Source organism: Triticum urartu, chromosome 2A, assembly GCF_056163025.1.
Source record: "Triticum urartu cultivar PI428250 chromosome 2A, HENAU_Tu73, whole genome shotgun sequence".
Taxonomy (NCBI): Eukaryota; Viridiplantae; Streptophyta; class Magnoliopsida; order Poales; family Poaceae; genus Triticum; species Triticum urartu.
The window spans coordinates 648,667,935-648,690,281 of record NC_141874.1 but is presented as its reverse complement, the minus strand read 5'-3'; the positions used below and the strand labels follow the sequence as shown (position 1 = coordinate 648,690,281).

The 22,347-nt window shown below is 46.7% G+C and overlaps 1 protein-coding gene and 1 pseudogene across 4 annotated transcripts in view; both read right to left on the bottom strand.

The window, feature by feature from the left end:
* LOC125537649 (serine carboxypeptidase-like 19) overlaps window positions 1–9,915 on the bottom strand; it is a 49,904-nt pseudogene extending 39,989 nt beyond the window's left edge. Inside the window, exons 1-4 of the transcript XR_015615430.1 lie at window positions 9,820–9,915; window positions 9,614–9,735; window positions 9,423–9,525; window positions 9,189–9,226 (exon numbers count right to left, since the gene is read on the bottom strand). The product of XR_015615430.1 is annotated as a serine carboxypeptidase-like 19 (transcript). The remainder of the gene's footprint in view (window positions 1–9,188; window positions 9,227–9,422; window positions 9,526–9,613; window positions 9,736–9,819) is intronic.
* Window positions 9,916–11,392: 1,477 nt separating this feature from the next.
* LOC125539411 (serine carboxypeptidase-like 18) lies at window positions 11,393–21,576 on the bottom strand. Of its 3 annotated transcripts, XM_048702855.2 has the most exons (13): window positions 21,297–21,572; window positions 21,064–21,209; window positions 20,890–20,966; window positions 20,661–20,783; window positions 20,452–20,554; window positions 20,097–20,134; window positions 13,021–13,122; window positions 12,851–12,934; window positions 12,497–12,679; window positions 12,213–12,406; window positions 11,985–12,098; window positions 11,843–11,888; window positions 11,393–11,740 (listed from the first exon to the last, which is right to left on the bottom strand). In XM_048702855.2, the coding sequence occupies exons 1-13, from the start codon at window positions 21,416–21,418 to the stop codon at window positions 11,657–11,659; spliced, it is 1,416 nt and encodes a 471-aa protein (XP_048558812.2). In that variant the 5' UTR covers window positions 21,419–21,572; the 3' UTR covers window positions 11,393–11,656. The 3 variants fall into 3 exon arrangements, with proteins under 3 accessions (XP_048558812.2, XP_087400857.1, XP_087400859.1); XM_087544731.1 differs by having other exon boundaries at window positions 11,393–11,888; window positions 21,297–21,575; XM_087544733.1 differs by lacking the exon at window positions 13,021–13,122 and having other exon boundaries at window positions 11,393–11,888; window positions 21,297–21,576.
* Window positions 21,577–22,347: the final 771 nt, after the last annotated feature.

Genomic DNA, 22,347 nt, shown 5'->3' with positions numbered 1-22,347 from the left:
CTTTCTTGGACCCCTCGAGGTCCTGCTTCAATACAGCGACCTCCGCAGCCAGTGTGGCAGACGCCACCAGCGAAGCCTGCATACGCATATTGACATACTCATATTAGACTCCTGCGATATTGTTTGATCCTCTGTTCGGCTTTTCTTTGTGAACACCGAACAGAGCATCAGGGGCTACTGTCTATGCGGTAATATTCTCCTATATTTCAAACACTTACCTCAAAGCCTGTTAGAAGGCTGGCACAGGCTTCAGTCAATCATCTCTTGGCGGACTGAACCTTCTGTATCACCGCACTCATGATAGTGCGGTGCTCCTCGTCGATGGAATGGCTGCGAAGCGCTTCCAGCAGATTGTCCGGCACCTCTGGATGGACAGAGGCCACTGGTACAGGCGTCTCGCCCCTCTTAGAAGGAGGCCGCCTGCCCGAGCCCGGAACTGCTGGAGGTTCCGGCGCGGTGTTCGGCTGAGGGCCAAACTCGGAGCTCTCAGGGGCCTTGTCCCCTTGGCTCCCGGAGTCCGGGAGGCCGCCTTGAGGCGCCTCCGGGACTGTCTCCCCTCGACCCGGTGCCTCGTGGGACAGCACCTCGGTGTCGTCCGTGGGATGAGGGGAGGTGGTGGTCGGGACTGGATCGCTATCCATGTCCGATGAGCCCAGGGAGCCGTCCGATGATACATCGATGCGGCCTCGGGGCGGCCTGCATAATCATATTTTCGTGTTAGGGGAAGCAGTGCGCAAAAGGATACTATGAGTTACTCTGGTGTCCGAATACTTACGATCTCCCCAGGGGCTTGGCCCTGGGCAACCACTCGTCTTCGCCTTCGTCGGCGGTGGTGGAACTATCCGGAAGGAGAGTCCTTCCCTTCTTGGACCCTTCGGCCCCCCCAGTTGGGACGGCCTTCCTTTTCTTGTCTCCCCCGCCTGGAGGGGGAGCATCTTCTTCTTCCTCCTCATCTTCGGGGGAGGAGTGTGCCGCAGAGTCATCAGACGATGAGTCCGATAACACCTGGCGCCGGGAAATCTTTTGGGTTCCCTTGGCCTTCTTGGTCTTCTCTGGCACCTTGTAAGGAGCCGGAGTCAGCATCTCCGTCAGGAGAGCGTTTGCTGGGCCTTCGGGCAAAGGAGCCGGACAGTCGATCTGTCCGGCCATTTCCTGCCAGTCCTGTCAAAGGAACGGGAGCTTAGATCCCGCATAGAGTCAAACTATGTAAAACAAGTATCTTGTAAGAGGTAAAATAGCTTACCGCGCTGGCTTGGCGCTTCGCGCAGAATCCGCGATCCTCGGTAGTAGGAGGAGGAACCTCGGCGCCCTTGAATAGCACCTTCCAGGCATCCTCGTGTGTTGTATTGAAGAGCCTGTTCAGAGTTTGGTGCTACGCCGGGTCGAACTCCTACAAGTTGAAGGCCCGTTGTTGACACGCGAGGATCCGGTGGATGAGCATGACCTGGACTACGTTGACGAGTTTGAGCTTCTTGTTCACCATGTTTTGAATACATGTTTGGAGTCCGGTCAGCTCTCCCGAACTACCCCAGGACAGGTCCTTCTCTTTCCAGAAGGTGAGCCACGTGGGGATGCCAGATCGGAACTCGGGGGCCGCTGCCCATGCAGGGTCACGCGGCTCAGTGATGTAGAACCACCCCGATTGCCACCCCTTTATGGTTTCCACAAAGGAGCCCTCGAGCCATGTAACGTTGGGCATCTTGCCCACCATGGCGCCTTTGCACTCCGTCTGGCGGCTGCCCACTACCTTCTTCTTGACATTGAAGGTCTTAAGCCATAAGCCGAAGTGGGGCTTGGTGCGGAGAAAGGCCTCGCACACGACGATAAATGCTGAGATGTTGAGGATGAAGTTCGGGGCCAGATTGTGGAAATCCAGGCCGTAGTAGAACATGAGCCCCCAGACGAATGGGTGGAGAGGGAATCCCAGTCCGCGGAGGAAATGTGTAAGGAACACTATCCTCTCATGGGGCCCGGGGGTGGGGATAAGCTGCCCCTCATCTGGGAGCCGGTGCGCGATGTCGTCGGGCAGGTATCCGGCTCTCCTCAGCTTCTTGATGTTTCCCTCCGTGACGGAGGAGACCATCCACCTGCCTCCCGCTCCGGACATGGTTGGAGAAGGTCGAGGTGGGAAGTGCGGACTTGGGCGCTAGAGCTCGAGTGTGTGAAAACGGATGAGCAAAGGAGGAAGAAGGCATGGATGAAAAGGTGAATCCTTATCCCTTTATATGGGCGGACGAAACTATGCGTCCCCACTAGCCCGGTAAAACTCGCTTATCCCCCAAGCGCCATAATCGATGGCGCGGTTGGGTTACCCATGCCCGTATTGATGAGAATCCCGTGATAAGGGGACATGATCTCTGCTTTGACAAGACATGTCAAAAAACTGCCTCGCGTTATGTGTGGGGCTAGTTAAAGGAAATGGTTCGAATAATCACTGGGCCATGACATAATGTCGTGCTGCCAAAACAAGTCAGCAAATTAGATTTGTGAAAATATTATTCTCTCTACGGTGGTATGTGGAACTTATTTTGCAGGGTCGGACACTATCCTTGTATTCAAATTCTTCCGTGATGTATTCGGAGGAGGAACCCTCCTTGCAATGCCGAAGACAATACTGCGCCGGACTCATCGTCATTGAAGCTTGGTTCAGGGGCTACTGAGGGAGTCCTGGATTAGGGGGTCTCCGGACAGCCGGACTATCTCCATTGGCCGGACTGTTATACTATGAAGATACAAGATTGAAGACTTCGTCTCGTGTTCGGATGGGACTCTACTTGGCGTGGAAGGCAAGCTAGGCAATACGGATATGTGTATCTCCTCCTTTGTAACCGACCTTGTGTAACCCTAACCTCTCCGGTGTCTATATAAACCGGAGGGTTTTAGTCCATAGGACACAACAACTACAACATACAATCATACCATAGGCTAGCTTCTAGGGTTTAGCCTCTCCGATCTCGTGGTAGATCCACTCTTGTACTACCCATATCATCAATATTAATCAAGAAGGACGTAGGGTTTTACCTCCATCCAGAGGGCCCGAACCTGGGTAAAACATTGTGTCCCCTGCCTCCTGTTACCATCCGCCTTAGCCGCACAGTTCGGGACCCCCTACCCGAGATCCGCCGATTTTGACACCGACAACAGGCCTACTGGCCATGGTGATGGTATTCTCCCCTCCTCCTCCTGGCTCTCCTTATCTGTTGTCATCTCCGGTTGACCCTGGTCCATCCTCCTCATGTGACTCCCTCTCTTGCTTTGCGTACCACCGTTTGGGTCATTTCCAATTTTCGTTGTAAATTTCCGCCATTTTGTCTTATCTGCCGCCAAGATGGCCACCCAACTATCAATTGCATGAACTGCTCCCCTTCTCCGACGCTCAAACACCTTGGGCTGGGCTTACCTAGTTGTGAGTTTTTCGCCTCGGTGCGTAAGCTCGATTAGGTAACCCGGTGCCTGGTGTCCAGAACACCTCTATCATTTCCATCTTATCCAAAGGGGCATCCGCTTAGATGTTGGCTGATGAGTTGAAGGCATGGGGTTTGGAGGGTTGGGATTGGCAAATCCAATAGTTGACTGCCTCTTCTGTCAGTGCCATTTTTCCATCGAAAGAAAGCTTCCGTGTAATCGTTTCATGCACAAGCTTCACTCTCCCTGTCAAACAGTTGGTTATCTTTGTCAAGGAGGCGGAAGATGGCGCCAAATCCTCTGTCGTTCTGTCCGAAACATGGGTCCTTCTTAATGACGTCCCTCCTTTGATGCGCTCTTCTGCTTCTCTTAAGTCCTTCGTGGATCTAATAGGTCTTCCGGTGGCTGCGAATGCCTCCTCCCTTGCGTGGCCTAGCTCGGTTCGTGTGCTTATCAAGTGCATTGACCCCTCTCGCGTTCGTGGCCACATTCAAGTCTTTCCGGGTGATGTTGCCTTCCGTATTTTCATGCGCCTTGAGGGTTCACCGCCCTTCTCCTTGGATGCCTCCACCCCCCGGCGCCTCCGGTTGATGGCAGTCGGGATGAATCTCATGATTCTAGGGTGCTGTTCGCTCAACATGAGTGGGATGTGCTCAACCCCCATTTGTAGGAGCTGTTCAAGCCCCCCCCCCCCCGTGGTGGGGGTGGCGGCGGTCCGTTGGCTGCTGAGGAACCTCCCTTCACAGCTGCGGGTGTGGGGGCTGGCCTGAGCTCTGCCGTAGAGGGAACGAGTTTCCTTAGCCCCTTCTTAGTGGTCTGCTCCAATCACCCAGCTAGGCAGGCATCGCCGTCGCTCTCTAGGGTGGATGATGATGTGGTCCCTCCTTCGCCGGTGGCTCCTTCGACCACTCCTATTTGCTCGCGCTCCAAGTCTGTTGTCAAGAAGTTCTCTACTCACAGTCGGAGCTCTCGGGCCTCCAAGCACTCCATGACTGGCCCCTGCCGCAAGCTTGACCATGACCTGGGCAAGGTGGCTTTGCCCAAGCCTACTATGGCCTTCCCCATGTCCGGTTGTTCCCTGGCTATTCACACCCCCACATCCACTACTCACAAGAGTCGTCATGCCAGGAATGCAGGGGAGTTTGTACTTGATCGTGCAACTTGGATGTGGGAGGACAAGGATCGCGTTATGACAGGTATGAGTCTTGCCTCCCCAAATGTGTCCTTTTAACTGATTTTTTTGGTGATGAGCACTTTATTGTAGTAGCGGTAGGTTTTGGTTTTATTTTGGATGGCTCCTTTGGTCCCCTTCTACTTTGATTTCTAAGATTCGTGCTAATGAGCTCTCCCAGACCGCTTTGGCAAGGGCTAAAGATCATGTGGCCACTGCGGCGTCTGTTGCTCGTTTCCTAATTGTGGCCGAGAGGGGAATGCCTTTGACTCTAACATTGGTTTTTGTCCTTGTTGGTAGACCTAACCGCAAGAGGTTGGTGTCGTCTGCTAGGCCCTTGAGGTGCAGTTTCCGCATTAAAAACTTGAATTTTAAATGAGAGCCCTAGTTTGGTATGTGCGGGGTTTCGGAGCTAGGGCCAACAAAGACTGTTGAAGGACTATACTAGGGCTAATAATATCGATCTCGTGTGTCTTAAGGAAACCATCAAAGTCTCATTCTCTCCTGCTGGCTTGGCCTCCTTGGCGGGTGCTGATGTTTTTTTGCCACAAGTGGGTGCCTGCCTCTAGCTAGTCGGGTGTGATTTTAATTGGTGCTCGTCATGATTTTTTTGAATTCACTTACTTTGACTCGGGCTCTTTCTTTGCTAGTATGGTTTTGCACCACTACGCATGGGATCAACATTGGGAATTTAATAGGGTTTATGGTCCTGCTAATCATGCTTTGTCTAACGATTTCCTTTTAGAGCTAATTTCTAAGGTTGAGTTGATCTCCCTTCCTTCTTTATTGTTGGGGACTTTAATCTTTTGAGGTTCCCGTGGGACAAAAATAATGCTAATTTCTCTTGGTCCAGGGCTGAGGGTTTCAATGATTTTATTATTAGCTTTGCTCTTCGGGAACTATAGAGGTTTGGGGCTAGGTTTACTTGGTCTAACCATCAGCTTGACCATGTCCAATTGGTGCTGGACAGGGTTCTAAACCTCTCCAAAATGGGACGCTCTTTACCCTCGACCCTCCTTGGTCACTGAGTCCTCTATTGGTAGCGATCACACACCTCTTCTCCTGGACTCTTATTGAATTCTTATATTGTTCCTCGCCCTTTTAAGTTTGATGCTTCGTGGCTGTTGATCGAGGGTTTTTCCCCGTTAGTCTCATGCAAGATCCTAGAGTTTTTTGGCTTGCCCCACTGATATTTTGGTCCTCTCGATGAATGGCACTTCTTGTCTTCTAATCTTCGATGACCTTTGGGAGGTTGGGGTCGGAACAGAGTGGCTGACTCACGTAGAGAAAAGGACATCCTGCTATCTTGCATCAAATCAGTGCATGCAGTCGCTGACTTGGGTGGTTTGGATGAGGCAGGTTGGGCCCATAGATATGACTCAGAAAATGCCCTCTTGGAACTCTGCCGCCAGGAGGAGGTTTACTGGCAGCACCATGGGCGCATCTCGTGGCTTTTAAAAGGTGACTCCATTATGGCTTATTTTTTCCTGTTGCCAATGGCCACCGTAGGAGGTGCTCCATTTTTAGGCTGCTGATCAACAGAGAGGTTATGGCCGATCCTGTTGTGATCTAGGAGCATATTCTTTCCTTCTTCTCTAATCTTCTGGCAGCTAAGCGGCCCTTGAGATTCTATATTTCTCCCAACCTATGGCCTATTGATTGTAGGGTCTCCCTATTGGATAATGCTGCGCTTATGGTTCCCTTGTCCCATGAGGAAATTGATTTGGTCATCTCCTCTTCCAAGTCCAACTCTACTCCTGGCCCTGATGGGTTCTCTGTCCCTTTCTTTAAAAAAGTCTAGCAGGTTTTGAAGCATTTGGTGTATACTATTATCACGCGGTTTTGTCTGGGCTCCGTTGACATCTCCAGGCTTAATTATGTGAGCACCTCTCTTCTGCCCAAGGTTAAAGGGGCTGATTCGATCCATCAATTCAGACCCATTTCCCTATTCAATAACATTGCTAAATTTCCCTCCAAAGGTTTTGCTACGTACTGATCTCCTGTTGCCCATAAGGTCATTGGCCAACAACAATGTGCTTTTATTAAAGGGCGCTTCATCCTAGATGGGTTTCTTAGCCTGCATGAGATTGTGCATGACCTTAAAGTTAGGAACTTTAATGCTATTATTCTTAAATTAGACTTTGAGAAAGCATACGACTCAGTCAGTTGGTCTTTTCTTCAAGATGTTCTTCTGGCTAAAGGTTTTGAGGGTGCGTATGTTCACCAGATTATGCAATTGGTTGGTGGGGGCCATACTGCCGTGTCTGTTAACGGGAAGGTTGGCGCCCACTTTAAGAATGACAGGGGCCGCAGGCAGGGGGTTCCATTTGCCCCCTCCTATTTAACTTTGTGGCTGATGCTTTCTCTTGCATCCTTAATTGTGCGTCCGTGAATGGCCATATTACTCCGGTTGCTTCCCATCTCATTCCCTATGGTGTGTCTTATCTCCAATATGCAGATGATACAATTATTCTTATGGAGAACTCTGACCACCGTATTGCTAACCTTAAATTTCTTCTACTTTGCTTCGAGGGACTCTCTGGTCTTAAGATTAACTTTTCTAAAAAGTGAGGTTTTAGTGGTTGGTGCTCCCCCGGAGGAGGCGAGGCGGCTGGTCTCCCTCCTCAACTGTAGTCTTGGATCTTGCCCTTCAAATATCTTGGGATTCCTATCTCCCCTTACAAACTTATCTCTAAAGACTTTTCCTTCTTTGTCACTAAGGTGGGTAATCGTGTTATGCCCGGGAGAGCTCGTTACAATTCTTCGGCCGGGAGGCTCTGTCTGATCAATGCTTCTCTCTCCTCGCTGCCTATGCATCTCATGGGGTTTTATTGCCCGGCGGAAGGCATTCACACAGGTTTTGACAAACATAGGAGTGGCTTCTACGGGAATACCGCGCATAATAAGAAAAAGTATAGGTTGGTTAAATGGAAGCTTAAGTGCAGACCTAAATTGCTTGGGGGCTTGGGTATTCTCAATACTTCCATATGAACAAATGCTTCGTGATTAAATGGTGGTGGCGCATCCTTTCCCCTGGCCCGGACGCCCTCTTGGGTTCCATTATTAAAGCCAAATACTTCCCTCATTCGAACCCGCCGATGGTCTCAGCCTAGGGGGCTATTTTGTTTCTCAGTTTTGGCGTTAGTTGCTTATTGTCCGGGATGATTTCAGGGCTTTGGTCAAGTTCTCGGTGGTCAGTTGTTCTTTGATTATATTTTTGCTCGACTAGTGGACTATGGACGGGTTTCTCGCGGCTGCCTTCCCTTTTTTTTTCTTTTGTTGCATCTCCTTCTGCCTCCATCGCGGAGCTTGCGGCCAAAGATTGGGACCTTGATTTTCGCCGAGCCTTGTCTCCTGTAGAGTTGAAGGACTGGCATCGCCTCGTTGCCTCCCTCCCGGTGCTTTCGGAGTCGCCGGATGTGGTCTCTTCGCCACACTCGGCCTCTGGCCATTTTTCTGTTAGGTCTTGTTATCATTTGTTGTCTATGGGTGCTCCCGTGTCTAGATTCTCTCCTATTTTGAGGGCGAGTGTGCCGCCCAAGTTTTTTTTATGTGGTAGGCTATGCGCTGACGCTTGCCTGCTGCGGATCAAATCAAAAAGAGGAATGTGCCTGGTTCTTTATTTTGCTTCCTCTGCGAGAACTTAGAAGACACTGATGGTATCCTTTTCCGGTGCCCTCTTGCTAGGTTGTTCTGGAGCTGCTGTTGCGAGCGGTTGGGTGTGTCCTGGGCCCCGAGTAACTTTGTGGAGTTGTAGGCCCAGGCGTCAACCCTCGTGGGACAGATTAAGAGACTGTTCAGGTTCGGTTTTTCTGCCATGTGCCGGACCCTGTGGACAACCAGTAATAACTTTACTATTGAACTTGTGTTCCCTAGCAGGGCGATTGACTGCATCTTCAAATCCTCTATCTTTTTGCAGCAGTGGAAATCTCTAACTAAGGACGGCGACTCGGCGGCTGTGGAGCTTCTCATTTCTTGCGTTCATCTTCGGCTGCTAGTCTTCTGGATGTAAATCAAGCCTCTCGACAATAGTTGGTGCTCGCCGTTGTCGTCGTTATCGCCCTTTATCTTGTTAGTTCTTTGATGGCCTGCGTGTTTGGTTGCTGCGTGTGGCCTGTTAAATTCTTCTTCTGTTTCGGCTTGTGTGGGTCTATTACTCTTGGGCTTAATATGTTCTACTGGTGGGCTTTATTAATTTAAAGTCTGTCTGCGGCCTTTTCTCTAAAAAATGTTGACGTGCTTGTGCGGATGCAGATGTGTTAGCTGCTTGGGTTGGACCCATAAGTGGATAGATGTTGGGATGTGTATGTGCTGGTGAATTGGACGGGACCCATTATATAAGCTAATGACCCTGACACATGGGGTGGGGTCTCAGATAGTTGCAATATCCAGATTGGCCTATAGTATAAGGACCCCCCATAAAATAAACACATCAATGAATGAAATTTTCTGACACGAGTGGTGAGCCATTCTAAACTCACTATACAAACACAATAATAAATAATGAATAGCAAAACCGTGACGAGATGCGTGTTCCACGATATGCAAGTTTTTAGCCATATGTAATATTTCATAGTCTCTTGTGCAGAATTGTGAGGTTTACGGTAGGTACCTTGAGATTAAGAAGGGGGCTCCTTCCAACTTCATTACCTGTAGGGATGAAAGCATAAAGAAGATGCCGTCCGTAAAAAAAACATGAAGATAGAGTTGAATTCAGTTAATACTTCTTTTTTTTCATTTTGAGATGGCTCACCACGTTTACCTTGTGGTGAAATCAGGGAATACAGTGAACTATGAACGCGTGCTCAATGTTGGATACGTGGAAATATACAGCAAGTGTCCGTACCTTCGGAAATCTTTTGCGCGATGAAGGGTACAATTTTTCCAGCGTAGGAGTCTCCCCCGATGTAGAGAGGACTTGATAGAAACTTGGGATGGTCGCTGATCCACTGGACAAGGTCACGTAGATCAAACAGTAAGAAGGATGCAGCCAATCAATGCGTCCCAACAAATGAAATCTAAGCAGTTTGGTAGCACCTTGATGAGGAACTCATGTAGCTGCAGTGATGTAGAGACTTCCCCAACATCGTAGCCTTTGGGTGTTTGGAAAAGGAAAATCCTGCCCCGGCCGGCGAATCAACGAAGAGGATATGCGCCACCTGTAATGCTTAATACAGAATTGAGCATAAAATAGTATGGCTAATTGGCTAGCTACAGAGTGCAAAACATGACCGATCGGCGACCTTGGTCCATGAGTTGGGATTGATTTCTAGGCTCGGTATGGTGCCATTGTAAGGCTCTACGACGAACTTGAATGGACCTGCAGTTGCGGTTGACATGTGTATGCATCTCGTGCATGATATCACGGAGTAGAAAGTAACGGCGAGTCATAGCCTGAGAACGCAAACAAAATTAAAATGGTTTCATGCATCGTTCAGATGTAGAGACTGAAGGTCTTCCTCCTTTTCAAAAAAACAAAACTAGATGATGTTACATACAATAGACCAGAGTGGCTGGTTCGTGGCATCAACACTGAGCTCTAGAAGTAGGGGAGGAGGGAAGCGTTGGGCCTCGCTAGTGGCAGACAGAGACATGTCAAATCTCTTTCTACCTGCCAATTGTTTGAGGAAATGCGAAGTTCGAGATTGAAAAATTAGAGGCTGAGACTTGGGTGATGTGAGCATTACATTACAAGTGCAGGGGAATGCCCACAAAGTTTGGGCCCATTTGGATAAGAGGAAAATACGTTCCCAAATGAGTTATGATTTTTGCATAAACTGCGCCTAAGCTTTTTCCGCAAAGTTGCACCGGTCAGTTCTAATTTCTTGAAAACTTGTTGTCCAGATTGCAAGGACTTGCTAATGTGATTTTATGGGGATTTTTAGAGCAAAAGAAAGGTAGTTGCTTTGTAGGTGAGAAAAATGAAAAGTCTACACTAATTTGTGGCCGATAAAATGGGGAATAATATTTTTGTTGGATGGAGAATGTTTTGTCAATATTTTGCGCAAGATATGTGAGCATTTTTTTCAAACACCAAGAAAATGAGATGCCTAAAGTAGAACTATAAAATCAAAGGAAGGTGTAAGAGGAATAGAGAGGGGGGATTGACGTAATGCGTTGGATCAATGTTTATTATTTAAGCCTCGTGAGCACACACACACACACACACACACACACACACACATATATATGTGTGTGTGTGTGTATATATATATATATATTGTTACTATTCATCATCCAATGTGCAGAATAAGTTATTCTTCATCCGACGTAATCTTACGACCGCTTCATAAATAAATTATGTTTGAAATACAAATAGTTACATTCATATTGATTTACTACGCAAAATTTGATATGAGAAAACAAAAAAATAGGTTATAAGACCAGAAATATCACATTTTATGTATGTTTTACACTATGTTTTTACGTTTGTAATTTTACGTAACATAAAATATTTTTTACGGCGCGTATATATTTTCTTACGTTTTCTTTTTACGTATGAAGTAAGATAAAATTTACGAAACCTAAAAATACGGTGCGTTGGCGTCAAAATAAAGAGGGGGTGAAGAATAACTATTCCTCACCCAGGGTGACGAATAGCGCGAATAACTATTCATCACCCAGGGTGACGAATAGCGCGACCCTAAATATATATATATATAGTGTGTGTGTGTGTGTGTGAGAGTACATGACGGTAGCGACGCAGACGATGAGACTAAAGAAGAATATGAAGGTAAGCGGACATCACCCCTACATCATGGAAGTTGTGATTGAAGTGGAAACCTAATGAAAAAAAAATAGAGGACTCAAAGCTACTGCTGAAGAAACACTCAATACGGTGCAAAATGGCAGCTACATGCCTTATCAAACGACTGAACATAGAACAACATACACGTCTAGGACCGTATGTCTCTTTCCAAAACCTCCAGAAACCAGCTTCTCGCAAAAGGAATCCGATGTTCAACCCGCCCATTTGGGAGACGAGTCGAACGCAAAGTCACAAGCTCACATTCTGCACGTGCATGTTTGTTTTATGGGAACTACAAGTGCAGTTTTTCCCAGCGGAGAGAACACAGTAGACTAGAGTGGTTGGTTCAGTATCCAACGACTGAACATGGCGAAGCACCTCTCAGGCTCGTACTCAGGCGCCGTGTGACCACCACCCTGAAAACCAAAACCAAAGGCCAATTTACAACCGATGTCCGATGGTCTACTAAACCGTGCATCCCACCAACATACGCAGAGAATGTGGAGTAATTTGCTTACCTTTACGGTCGCGAAGGTCATGTTGTTAGAGTAAGTTATGGTGAATCTGCAAACCAGTGAAAAGAAAGCAGATGAATCACCGTCAGTGAGTGAAATAAACAGAGCATGCAACGCAAATGATAAGGAGACGACGAGGACGAACCCGGCAGACTGGCCATTGAGATGCCATGCCCTCCAGTCATGAGCGATCGGGAAGCCGAGCGATCTCACCCACGCCTGCGTCCCCAGGTGCGGCACCACCGAATCGTGGTCGCCGCTGCCATGGACACCAAACAAAATCCCATCAGAATAACACTCCATCTTTCAGCTAGCTCGCTCCAACCAATCCTAGTGTTTTACGCAGTAGTAACAGGGCAAAAAATGGAAGGACCTGTATACAAGCGCGCGGTAGCCGTTGGCTGTAACGTTGCGGTGATACTTGATGCTGCTCGCGATGTCCCTGGTGTACGGGACGCCGCCGTCTTGGCACCTCACCCACTCGTCCACGGTGCCGTCCTTGATGCCGAGGGCGTCTCGGGTGCGCTCGTCGTTTGCCCAGAAATACGACAGGTAGTGGGCGTAGTCCTGAATGATCCATCGGGTACGCATGACCGGGTCAGTCCAATGAAAGCGGAACACATATAGGGTATAGGTGTATGCATGATGCTCACTTACAATACAGTCAAGTGGAGGACGAACTGGCGGATGTTTTAGCCGTTTCCCCACTTTGATTCCAGGTTCCTCGCTTAAGATCTTTCTGGCAGCACCGGCCGAATCGTCTGTCTCCGCATGCGGTCCAGCAGATGAATAAACGCATTTGATCAACAAAACATGCGGCCACATAACTTCAGAGAGGAGCTGCAATTGGATTATTTAGAACCGTTATAACCTTCAGTAGTTGGTTAGATATTACTCACTCTGATCCAAAATAAGTGTCGTGGTTTTAGTTTAAATTTGAACTAAAATCACGACACTTATTTTGGATCGGAGGGAGTAGTTCATATTTATGGAATAAATGGGTGTTCTTACATTATTGAAAGTACCCAGAGCTTTAGCACACAACATGTTTGTAGGATTCTTGTAGTCTTGTCCTTGACAATGCCCCAATATCATCTGTATGAAAGAAATTTATACTATGAGTACTACTTGTAACACAACATTTTTGACACAATTGTATGAGCAGATGGACGGTTAATTACCTCATATAATTGACCTGATATTATACCAAATCCGTGAGCAAAAAGCACTTTGGATCTTTCGTCAATACGGTCACCTGTTACCGGGTTACCTACTAGATAGCCCTATTGGTGACGAAAAATGAATATAAATATGGCATCAAATATATTGACACCACACCCACACTACCACAGACAAACATATAACTCTGTGTCCTCTACACATTCTATGGAAATATTGGAGGCACATGTTGTTGAGTAGAGATATTCTTTTGCAGAGCTAAGTAGGGCTGTTTAACATGGTGTGCTTATTTAAACTGCAAAAGGATAGATATGTTTAGGTTAGTTATAGTTTTAAATATCTATTGGCTAGAATGGTATATGTACGCGATTGACCGTGATCCACTTAGGCATAGTTCTGAAGATCCACTAAGGTAACCGGGGAACTCCTCCCTCGACACCAGCCTGCTCCCGTGTTGCTCCCTAGAGTGACACCGGGGCGAAACCTAGCCCTGTCAAAAAACTCCACCCAGATCAGATCTCCGACGCCGCTGCCGCCGGCCTCGTCCGCGGCGGCGGCGGGCCCCAGCGCCGAAGGTGTTGGGGGGTGGGGGTAGAGGGCAGCAACGACGGACAAGCAAGGCTGGGCGGCGTGAGTCTCTCGTTACTTCCAGCAGCTAGGGCGGGGTTCCCCGGTTGAGGCGGCGGCGCCGGTCCGTTATGAGTCCCACTAGGATCCGTCGTTGAGATTGTCAGCCGTCCGGCGACGCGTGGACGATGCCGTGCCTTGCGGTGTTCAAGGTGGGCAGGGCACGGGGAATCCTCTCACCATAGCTCCTGCGCGTGGCCTCCATGGCCCGGGCGGGTTGGGGCCGGAGTAAGCTGTGCCCTCAATCATTTTTTTGGCGGTTAGTGAAGGAAATATGCCCTAGAGGCAATAATAAAGTTGTTATTTATATTTCCTTATATCATGATAAATTTTTATTATTCATGCTAGAATTGTATTAACCGAAAACTTGATACATGTGTGAATACATAGACAAAACAAAGTGTCCCTAGTATGCCTCTACTAGACTAGCTCGTTAATCAAAGATGGTTAAAATTCCTAACCATAGACATGTGTTGTCATTTGATGAATGGGATCACATCATTAGGAGAATGATGTGATGGACAAGACCCATCCGTTAGCTTAGCATAATGATCGTTAAGTTTTATTTCTATTGCTTTCTTCATGACTTATACATATTCCTTTGACTATGAGATTATGCAACTCCCGAATGCCGGAGGAATACCTTGTGTGCTATCAAACATCACAACGTAACTGGGTGATTATAAAGATGCTCCACAGGTATCTCCGAAGGTGTTTGTTGTGTTGGCATAGATCGAGATTAGGATTTGTCACTCCGAGTATCGAAGAGGTATCTATGGGCACTCTCGGTAATGCACATCATGATAAGCCTTGCAAGCAATGTGACTAATGAGTTAGTTACGGGATGATGCATTATGGAACGAGTAAAGAGACTTGCCGGTAACAAGATTGAACTAGGTATGAAGATACCGACGATCGAATCTCGGGCAAGTAACATACCGATGACAAAGGGAATGATGTATGTTGTCATTACGGTTTGACCAATAAAGATCTTCGTAGAATAGGTAGGAACCAATATGACCGGAGATGTGTGCCGGTCAAGTCTACATAGTTCTCGAACCCGTAGGGTCCGCACGCTTAACATTCGATGACGATTTGTATTATGAGTTATGTGTTTTTGGTGACCGAAGATTGTTCGGAGTCCCAGATGAGATCACAGATATGACAGGGAATCTCGAAATGGTCGAGAGGTAAAGATTGATATATTGGACGATAGTATTCGGACATCGGAAGTGTTTCGGAATGTATCGGGTACATATCGGAGTACCGGAGGGGTTACCGGAACCCCTTGGGGGAAGATATGGGCCATATGAGCCATAGGGGAGAGGCAAGGCAGCCCACAAGAGGTGGCGCCCCTCCCCCCAGGGAAGGAGTCCGAATTGGACAAGGGGAGGGGGCGGCGCCCCCTTTCCTTCTCCTCCTCCCTCTCCTTCCCCCTTTCTCCTTCCGGTGAAAGGAAAGGGGGTCCGAATTGGACTAGGGGTCCAAGTGGGACTCCTCCCACTTGGCGCGCCCTAGGCCGGCCTCCTTCCCTCTCCCTCCTTTTTATACGGGGGTGGGGGCACCTCTATGACACATCAATTGTTCTTAGCCGTGTGCGGTGCCCCCCTCCACCGTTTACTCCTCTGGTCATATTGTCGTAGTGCTTAGGTGAAGCCCTGCGCGGATCACTTCACCATCACTGTCTCCACGCCATCGTGCTGACGAAACTCTCCATCAACACTTTGTTGGATCAAGAGTTCGAGGGACGTCATTGAGCTGAACGTGTGCAGAACTCAGAGGTGTCGTACGTTCGGTACATGATCGGTTGAATTGAGAAGACGTTCGACTACATCAACCGCGTTAAACTAACGCTTCCGCTTTCGGTCTACGAGGGTACGTGGACACACTCTCCCCCTTTCATTGCTATGCATCTCCTAGATAGATCTTGCGTGATCGTAGGAATATTTTTGAAATTGCATGCTATGTTCCCGAACAGTTAGCCCTGCTGATCTTCGAGGTCCTTGGACGCGGCCGTTCTCCGGCGGGGCAGATCCTGGTCCTTGTTGGATTTGGTGCAAGGGTGGTGGTGATCCAGATTCGGTCGGTCGAGTGGGGTTCCTGTAGACTGTTGCAGCAACCTCTTGCGGCTCCATGACGGCGGTGGTCACTGAGGGATCTTCAGTTCATCTCTCTATGTCCAATGGTTGAATTTCACGGTGTGATGCAAACTACGGACACCGGCTTGACGTAGAGGAATGGTTGTGCAGTGGCGGCGATCGCATCGCATGTAGCTGCTAGGATTGCGGAAAAGGGGTGGCGACAACACTATAGTGACTTCGATGGTGGTGCTGTGAGCACCGGTCGCGAGCTCCGGGGTGAAAGCCTAGGTTGACCCGAGCTGGTTATACCTAGCAATGGCGATGTTCTTTTACGTTGTTACCTTGTTGAAGGCATTTCTCGGATATGCTTCGATTGTTTCTTCAAGGTGAAAACCTAGATTCGGGCCTTGGCGGTTGGATCCGATGACGGCAACACTCGAGTGTTGCTCCCTTCTTGAAGGCGTTGCAGTTCAAGAACCTCGTGGTCTGTGTGGTGTCATGAGATGGTTGGTGCGGATATGGTCACTGATATAGTTTGCCAATCATGGATCTGATTGCTTCGGGTTTTTCTTTTACTTGCCTACACATAGCTTTGGTCTTATATGACTTTGCTATCTCACGTGGTTTTGTGTGCGTGTGTTGGTGTAGGCTCTGTGCATCCTAGATGTGCAGAGGCCGGGTGTGTGTTCTTTGCGTCTGTATCCTCTTGATGCTGCTCTTTGAGCAAATAAAATTCACCCTTTGTCGAAAAAATCTATGCTTTGTTAATTAAAAGATGGCCTGCCAAATTTAAGGATGTATATTTTTTGTTGAGTTCTCTAGCATATTTTACCCTTCACCGGTTAAAACATCATGTACCTTAATCTAATAGATTGATAGAGATGAGGGTAGATAGCAATGCAATGATTACAACTTTTTAATTTAGATTTTGTACTATCTACGTTTCATGGACAGACCTAACGTGTGGGTTTACATGCTTCTTTCTAGGGATGAAAACTGGGCGGAAACTTTCCGTCCATTTCACAAAGAAACCAAAGCATAGTGTAAATACGTAAACAAAACTGATATTTACATAACAGAAGTAGAATGGATATCTTATCATGGAATGGAGATAGAATGGTGTTTTTTGGTGAACCTTCCATAAATTTTGATGGTAAACTTACTCCTTTACTTGCTTATAGTGGTAACAGGTTTTCATATCTTGTAGTAAGATTTTTGTTGCTAGTTGCCATCTCATGTGGGCAATCTCACGTGGTCACACTTATAGTATCATTATATCTGTAATTCCCTAAAATAAAATATAATTAAAACTTGTAATCTCCTATTCCATCACCCCCACCCCACCTGCCCCCAACCCTAATCTACATCCTTTTGTTGGGGAACGTAGTAATTTCAAAAAAATTCCTACACACACGCAAGATCATGGTGATGCATAGCAACGAGAGGGAAGAGTATGTCTACGTATCCTCGTAGACCGAAAGCGGAAGCGTTTATCAACGCGGTTGATGTAGTCGTACACCTTCACGATCCGTCCCGATCAAGTACCGAACGTACGGCACCTCCGCGTTCAGCACACGTTCAGCTCGATGACGTCCTCGCCTTCTTGATCCAGCAAGAGGGGCGAAGTAGTATATGAGTTCCGGCAGCACGACGGCGTGGTGACGGTGTTGATGAAGAACAATCTCCGCAGGGCTTCGCCTAAGCACTACGGAAACTATTACGGAGGATAAACTTGAGGGGACGGGGTTGCCGGCACACGGCTTGGTGTTTCTTGATGTGTCTTGGGTGCCAGCCCTACCCCTCTATTTATATGTTGAGCCTTGGGGTCGAAACTTGGAGTAAAAGCCTCCACAAAGTCGGTTTCACCCAAAAGGCAAGAGTCCTTCTCGGACTCCAGGGCCAGACGCCAGGGTTCCCGGTGTCTGGACCCAGACGCCACGGACCCTGACGTCTGGCCTCAGGACTCCGCAAAACTTCCTTTTGCGCTTTCCAAAAACTTTGCGGGCTTTCCCCTTTGGCCCAAATAAAGTGTTCGTGTACCCAAACATTTCGGAAAACATCCGGAACCCTTCCGGAGACCACTATTATCCCATATATCAAACTTTATCTCCGGACCATTCCGGAGTTCCTCGTCATGTCCGTGATCTTATCCGGAACTCCGAATAACATTTGGTTACCAACATACATAACTCATAAATACTATATCGTCAATGAACGTTACGCGTACGGACCCTACGGGTTCGAGAACTATGTAGACATGACGAGACACTTCTCTGGTCAATAACCAATAGCGGAACTTGGATGCCCATATTGGCTCCTACGTATTCTACGAAGATCTTTATCGGTCAAACCGCATAACAATATACGTTGTTTCCTTTGTCATCGGTATGTTACTTGCTCGAATTGGATCGTCGGTATCTCAATACCTAGTTCAATCTTGTTACTGGCAAGTCTCTTTACTCGTTCCGTAATGCATCATCCCACAACTAACTCATTAGTCATATTGCTTGCAAGGTTTATAGTGATGTGCATTACCGAGAGGGCTTAGAGATACCTCTCCGACAATCGGAGTGACAAATCCTAATCTCGATCTATGCCAACTCAACAAGTACCATCGGAGACACCTATAGAGCACCTTTATTATCGCCCAGTTATACGTTTGGTAGCACATAAAGTGTTCCTCCAGTACTCGGGAGTTGCATAATCTCATAGTCATAGGAACATGTATAAGTCATGAAGAAAGCAATAGCAATATACTAAACGATCGAATGCTAAGCTAACGGAATGGGTCAAGTCAATCACATCATTCTTTAATGATGTGATCTCGTTAATCAAATGACAACTGATGTCTATGGCTAGGAAACTTAACCATTTTTGATTCAACGAGCTAGTCAAGTAGAGGCATACTAGTGACACTTTGTTTGTCTATATATTCACATATGTACTAAGTTTCCGGTTAATACAATTCTAGCATGAATAATAAACATTTATCATGATATAAGAAAATATAAATAACAACTTTATTATTGCCTCTAGGGCATATTTCCTTCACCTTTATCCTTTAATGATCTGGAATAGTGTGGACTCTCAGGGAGGATGGGTTGATAGCATAACACATCTGGTGCATCCTCACTTGTGGTGTAACCGGTGCACCGACAAATTAATACGTATTTTTTGAAGTTGGGAAAATATCTAAAGATAATTTGCGAAGTAGACATAATATGCATATACAATGTCACAAAAAATTTAATCCAAATTTGAAACATAGCTTGAGCAATAAAAACAACAAATTCAGCATTGCTTGTGTTAACGAGCTAAATTCTTGTCCCGTCTTCAAATAACTACTACTTATAACATAATTTGACTTGCTTATTTCTCGAGTTGCAAGTCTAATTTGAATTCTGAGATACCGCGACATGATAAACACAGTGTATCTAAGTACAAAATTACTTTCATATTTTTAGTCACTTTCAGAGTATACTTTTTATCTCGGGTGCAAGGATTGTATCATGATAGTGGCTGCACTAGATATGTTCTACGGTTGATAAAGAGCAGAATGATTGAAACATCAAATAAGAATGTTGCCTTCTCCATCCTTTCTTTCCTAAGCCGGGACCTCTCCGATATTCTGGAATATTATTTTTATCACTGGATTTATATATATCTTCTCATACATGTATGTTAATCTTGAGCATGTCATAGAGCATCATTCAAGATCCTTTCTTCATTTTCCTGCACCGTGTCCCACATTTGTGATGAATTGGCAAGAATGATATCATACACATTTGTTATTTCATCGGAACAGAAGGTTTTTCTATTTCTTGTTACATTGAAATTGGAGATCTTAAGCCAAATATGTATTTCTTTAACTATACGATGATGTTTGTCAAATCCGTGAGAGTGACACATGCCGTTAGGGGGGCACCATCCTCTTGTTTCTTTCCTTTATATCAATATACATACTTGTGTGGATTTGCATGTGTTAGCCGCTTGGGTCGGACCCACGGGTGCTAGATCATGGGGATGTGTATGTGTATGTGTTGGCGACTTGGGCCGAACCCATAATACAAGCTAAAGACCGTGACACATGGGGGCCTCAGGGTAGTTGCCATTTCGAAGTTGGCCCAGACTATAACGTTGCCCCATAAAACAAATACGATAATGAATGAAATCTTGCGATATGAGTGGTAAGCCATCCTAAACCCACTATAGAAACACAATAATAATTAGCGAATTGCAAAATCGATAATGATATATCATCTCTGCGTACATTTTTTGTGTGATTCTTGTTTTCACGATATGCATGCCTTTAGCCATATATATTATTGCATTGTTTGTTGGCCAGAACTGTGAGGGCGTAAAGTAGGTACCTTGAGATTAAGAAGGGGTGTCCTTCCAACTTCATTACCTGAAAGGATGAAAGCATAAAGATGACTCCCCACATAAAAAATGCATAAAAATGACACCGTTCGTATGATACTCCCCTTGTTCCTAAATATATGGAGTTTTGGCAGTTCAATTTAAACTGCCAAAACGTCTTATATTGAGGAACGGGGGGAGTAGAATAATGCATGAAGGTAGAGTTGAACTCAGCTAATAGTTCATATTTTTTTTCATTTTCAGATGGCTTACCACGGTTACCTTGTTGTTAAATCCGCGAATTCAGTCAAATGTAAACTCATACTCAATGTTGGATGGGCGGAAATGTACTGCAAGTGCCCGTACCTTCTGAAATCTTTTGTGCGATGAATGGTACGATTTTTCCACCATAAGAGTCTCCACCGATGTAGAGAGGACTCGATAGAAACTTGGGATGGTCCCTAATCCACTGGACAAGGTCACGTGAATCAACACAGTAAGGAAGATATAGCCAATTCATGCATCGTAACAAATCTGTGGATGGGAGTAGCTGATAATAAGCAGTTAAGTAGTACCTTGATAAGGAACTCATGGAGCTGCAGTGAGGTAGATACATCCCCAACATCGTATCCTTGAGGTTGTTTGGAAAAGGAAAATCCGGCCCCGACCGGCGAATCAACGAAGAGGATATGTGCCACCTGCAAATGGGCGTCGCCAAGGCAGGAATTAGGATTGAACCGCCAAGAAAGGAATCAGGATCGAACGGTTGAACATGGCTAACTGCAGAGTGTAAACGTGACCGACCTTGGTCCATGAGTTGGGATTGATTTCCAGGCTCGGTATGGTGCCATTGTAAGGCTCTAGGACGAACTTGAATGGACCTGCAGTTGCGGTTGACATGTGTATGCATCTCATGTATGATATCACGGAGTAGAGAGTAACGGCGGGTCATCGGTTGAGAACGCAAACAAGATGTACCGATCTCGAACGCGAGGCTGCTGAGTACGGAGCAGTGGTCGCCGCCGGTGAGCCAGAGGAGGAAAGGGGCATCCTCGCCGCCGGCCTGGGACTCCACGAAGTAGTAGAACAGCTCGGTGCCCTTGTCCTCGTCCACCTCCACGTACCTAATAATTAAGCAGCAGCCGGTTATATCCTCCCACCGCCATGGTGCGTGGAAAACTTAGCTGAAGAAGAAAGCGAGAAATGGGTACCCGGTCTCGAGGTGGAAGGGGAGGCGGCCCTGGAACCCGGGGAGGCTGGTCACCACCTTGGAGCTGGACGCTGCGCCGGCGAGGGCGAACTGGCAGAGCAGCAGGAACAGGCGCCGGATCATACTACCCGTACCTAGATTGCAGAGTAGAGCTTGGCTGCTTTCCTTTTGCTCTGGAGTTGTTCTGCTGCAGTGCGGTTTGATTGGAATCGTAGGAGGCGCTAAACAATCTACGTTTACGTCTCCTTCGTTCAGACCAGCGCACAAGAGGTGGACACAAAGGCAACCATCAAACAGATGAGCATTTCCACTTTGTACTATTCGACGTGTGCAACACGTGCCGTCACAAGTAGCAGAAGAACCAGGGTACACGTGAGCCTGGCCCCATATGGCATCTTATTACTAATTCGTTTCATATTGTGTCCTGGCCATGTGTACGCCCGTACTTTTGCCAAGAGCAAACTCTACATTTTAGGCCTCCTTTAGTTCATAGGATAGAAATATTATAGGAATAGAAAAATCATATGAAGTAAGATAACATGCATCTCAATTTCTATAGAGAAGAAGATGTCATTTGATGCATATGATAGGAATTTTTTCATTGAGGCCTCCTTTGGTTTAGAGGAATTTCATAGGAATTCTAGAGGATAGGATTCTTATAGGATTTTTTTCTTTAGAGCCCTTTGGTTCATAGGAATGGATTCCTATTCCTACATAGGATTGGTTCCTATCCTCCATATTTCATAGGAAAATAAAAAAGAGCCTAGACTCAATAGAAAAATTCCTTTGGTGTCAACCAAATGACATCTTGTTTCCTATTCCTACTCATAGGATTTGAGATACATGTCATCTCATTTCCTACAAGATTCATATTCCTATGATAATCCTATCCTATGAACCAAAAGAGGCCTTAGCTAATATTTTTTCCTCCAAAATGTGAAGGATTAATTCCCATCCTACATAGGAATAGGAATCCATTCCTACAAACCAAAGGGCTTTAAAGGAAATTTTTCTTTGCAAATCTTTATCCTATAGAAATCCTATGAAATTCC

Bases quoted from the DNA above. Each gene is read 5' to 3' on its own strand.
- LOC125539411 (XM_087544731.1), bottom strand. From the start codon at position 21,418: ATGATCCGGCGCCTGTTCCTGCTGCTCTGCCAGTTCGCCCTCGCCGGC. The intron at 20,555-20,660 runs GTACTACTTAAC...GACCTTGTCCAG, and splicing joins TCCATGAGTTCCTTATCAAG to TGGATTAGGGACCATCCCAA. The intron at 12,935-13,020 runs GTAATTAACCGT...TCTTTCATACAG, and splicing joins TATCAGGTCAATTATATGAG to ATGATATTGGGGCATTGTCA.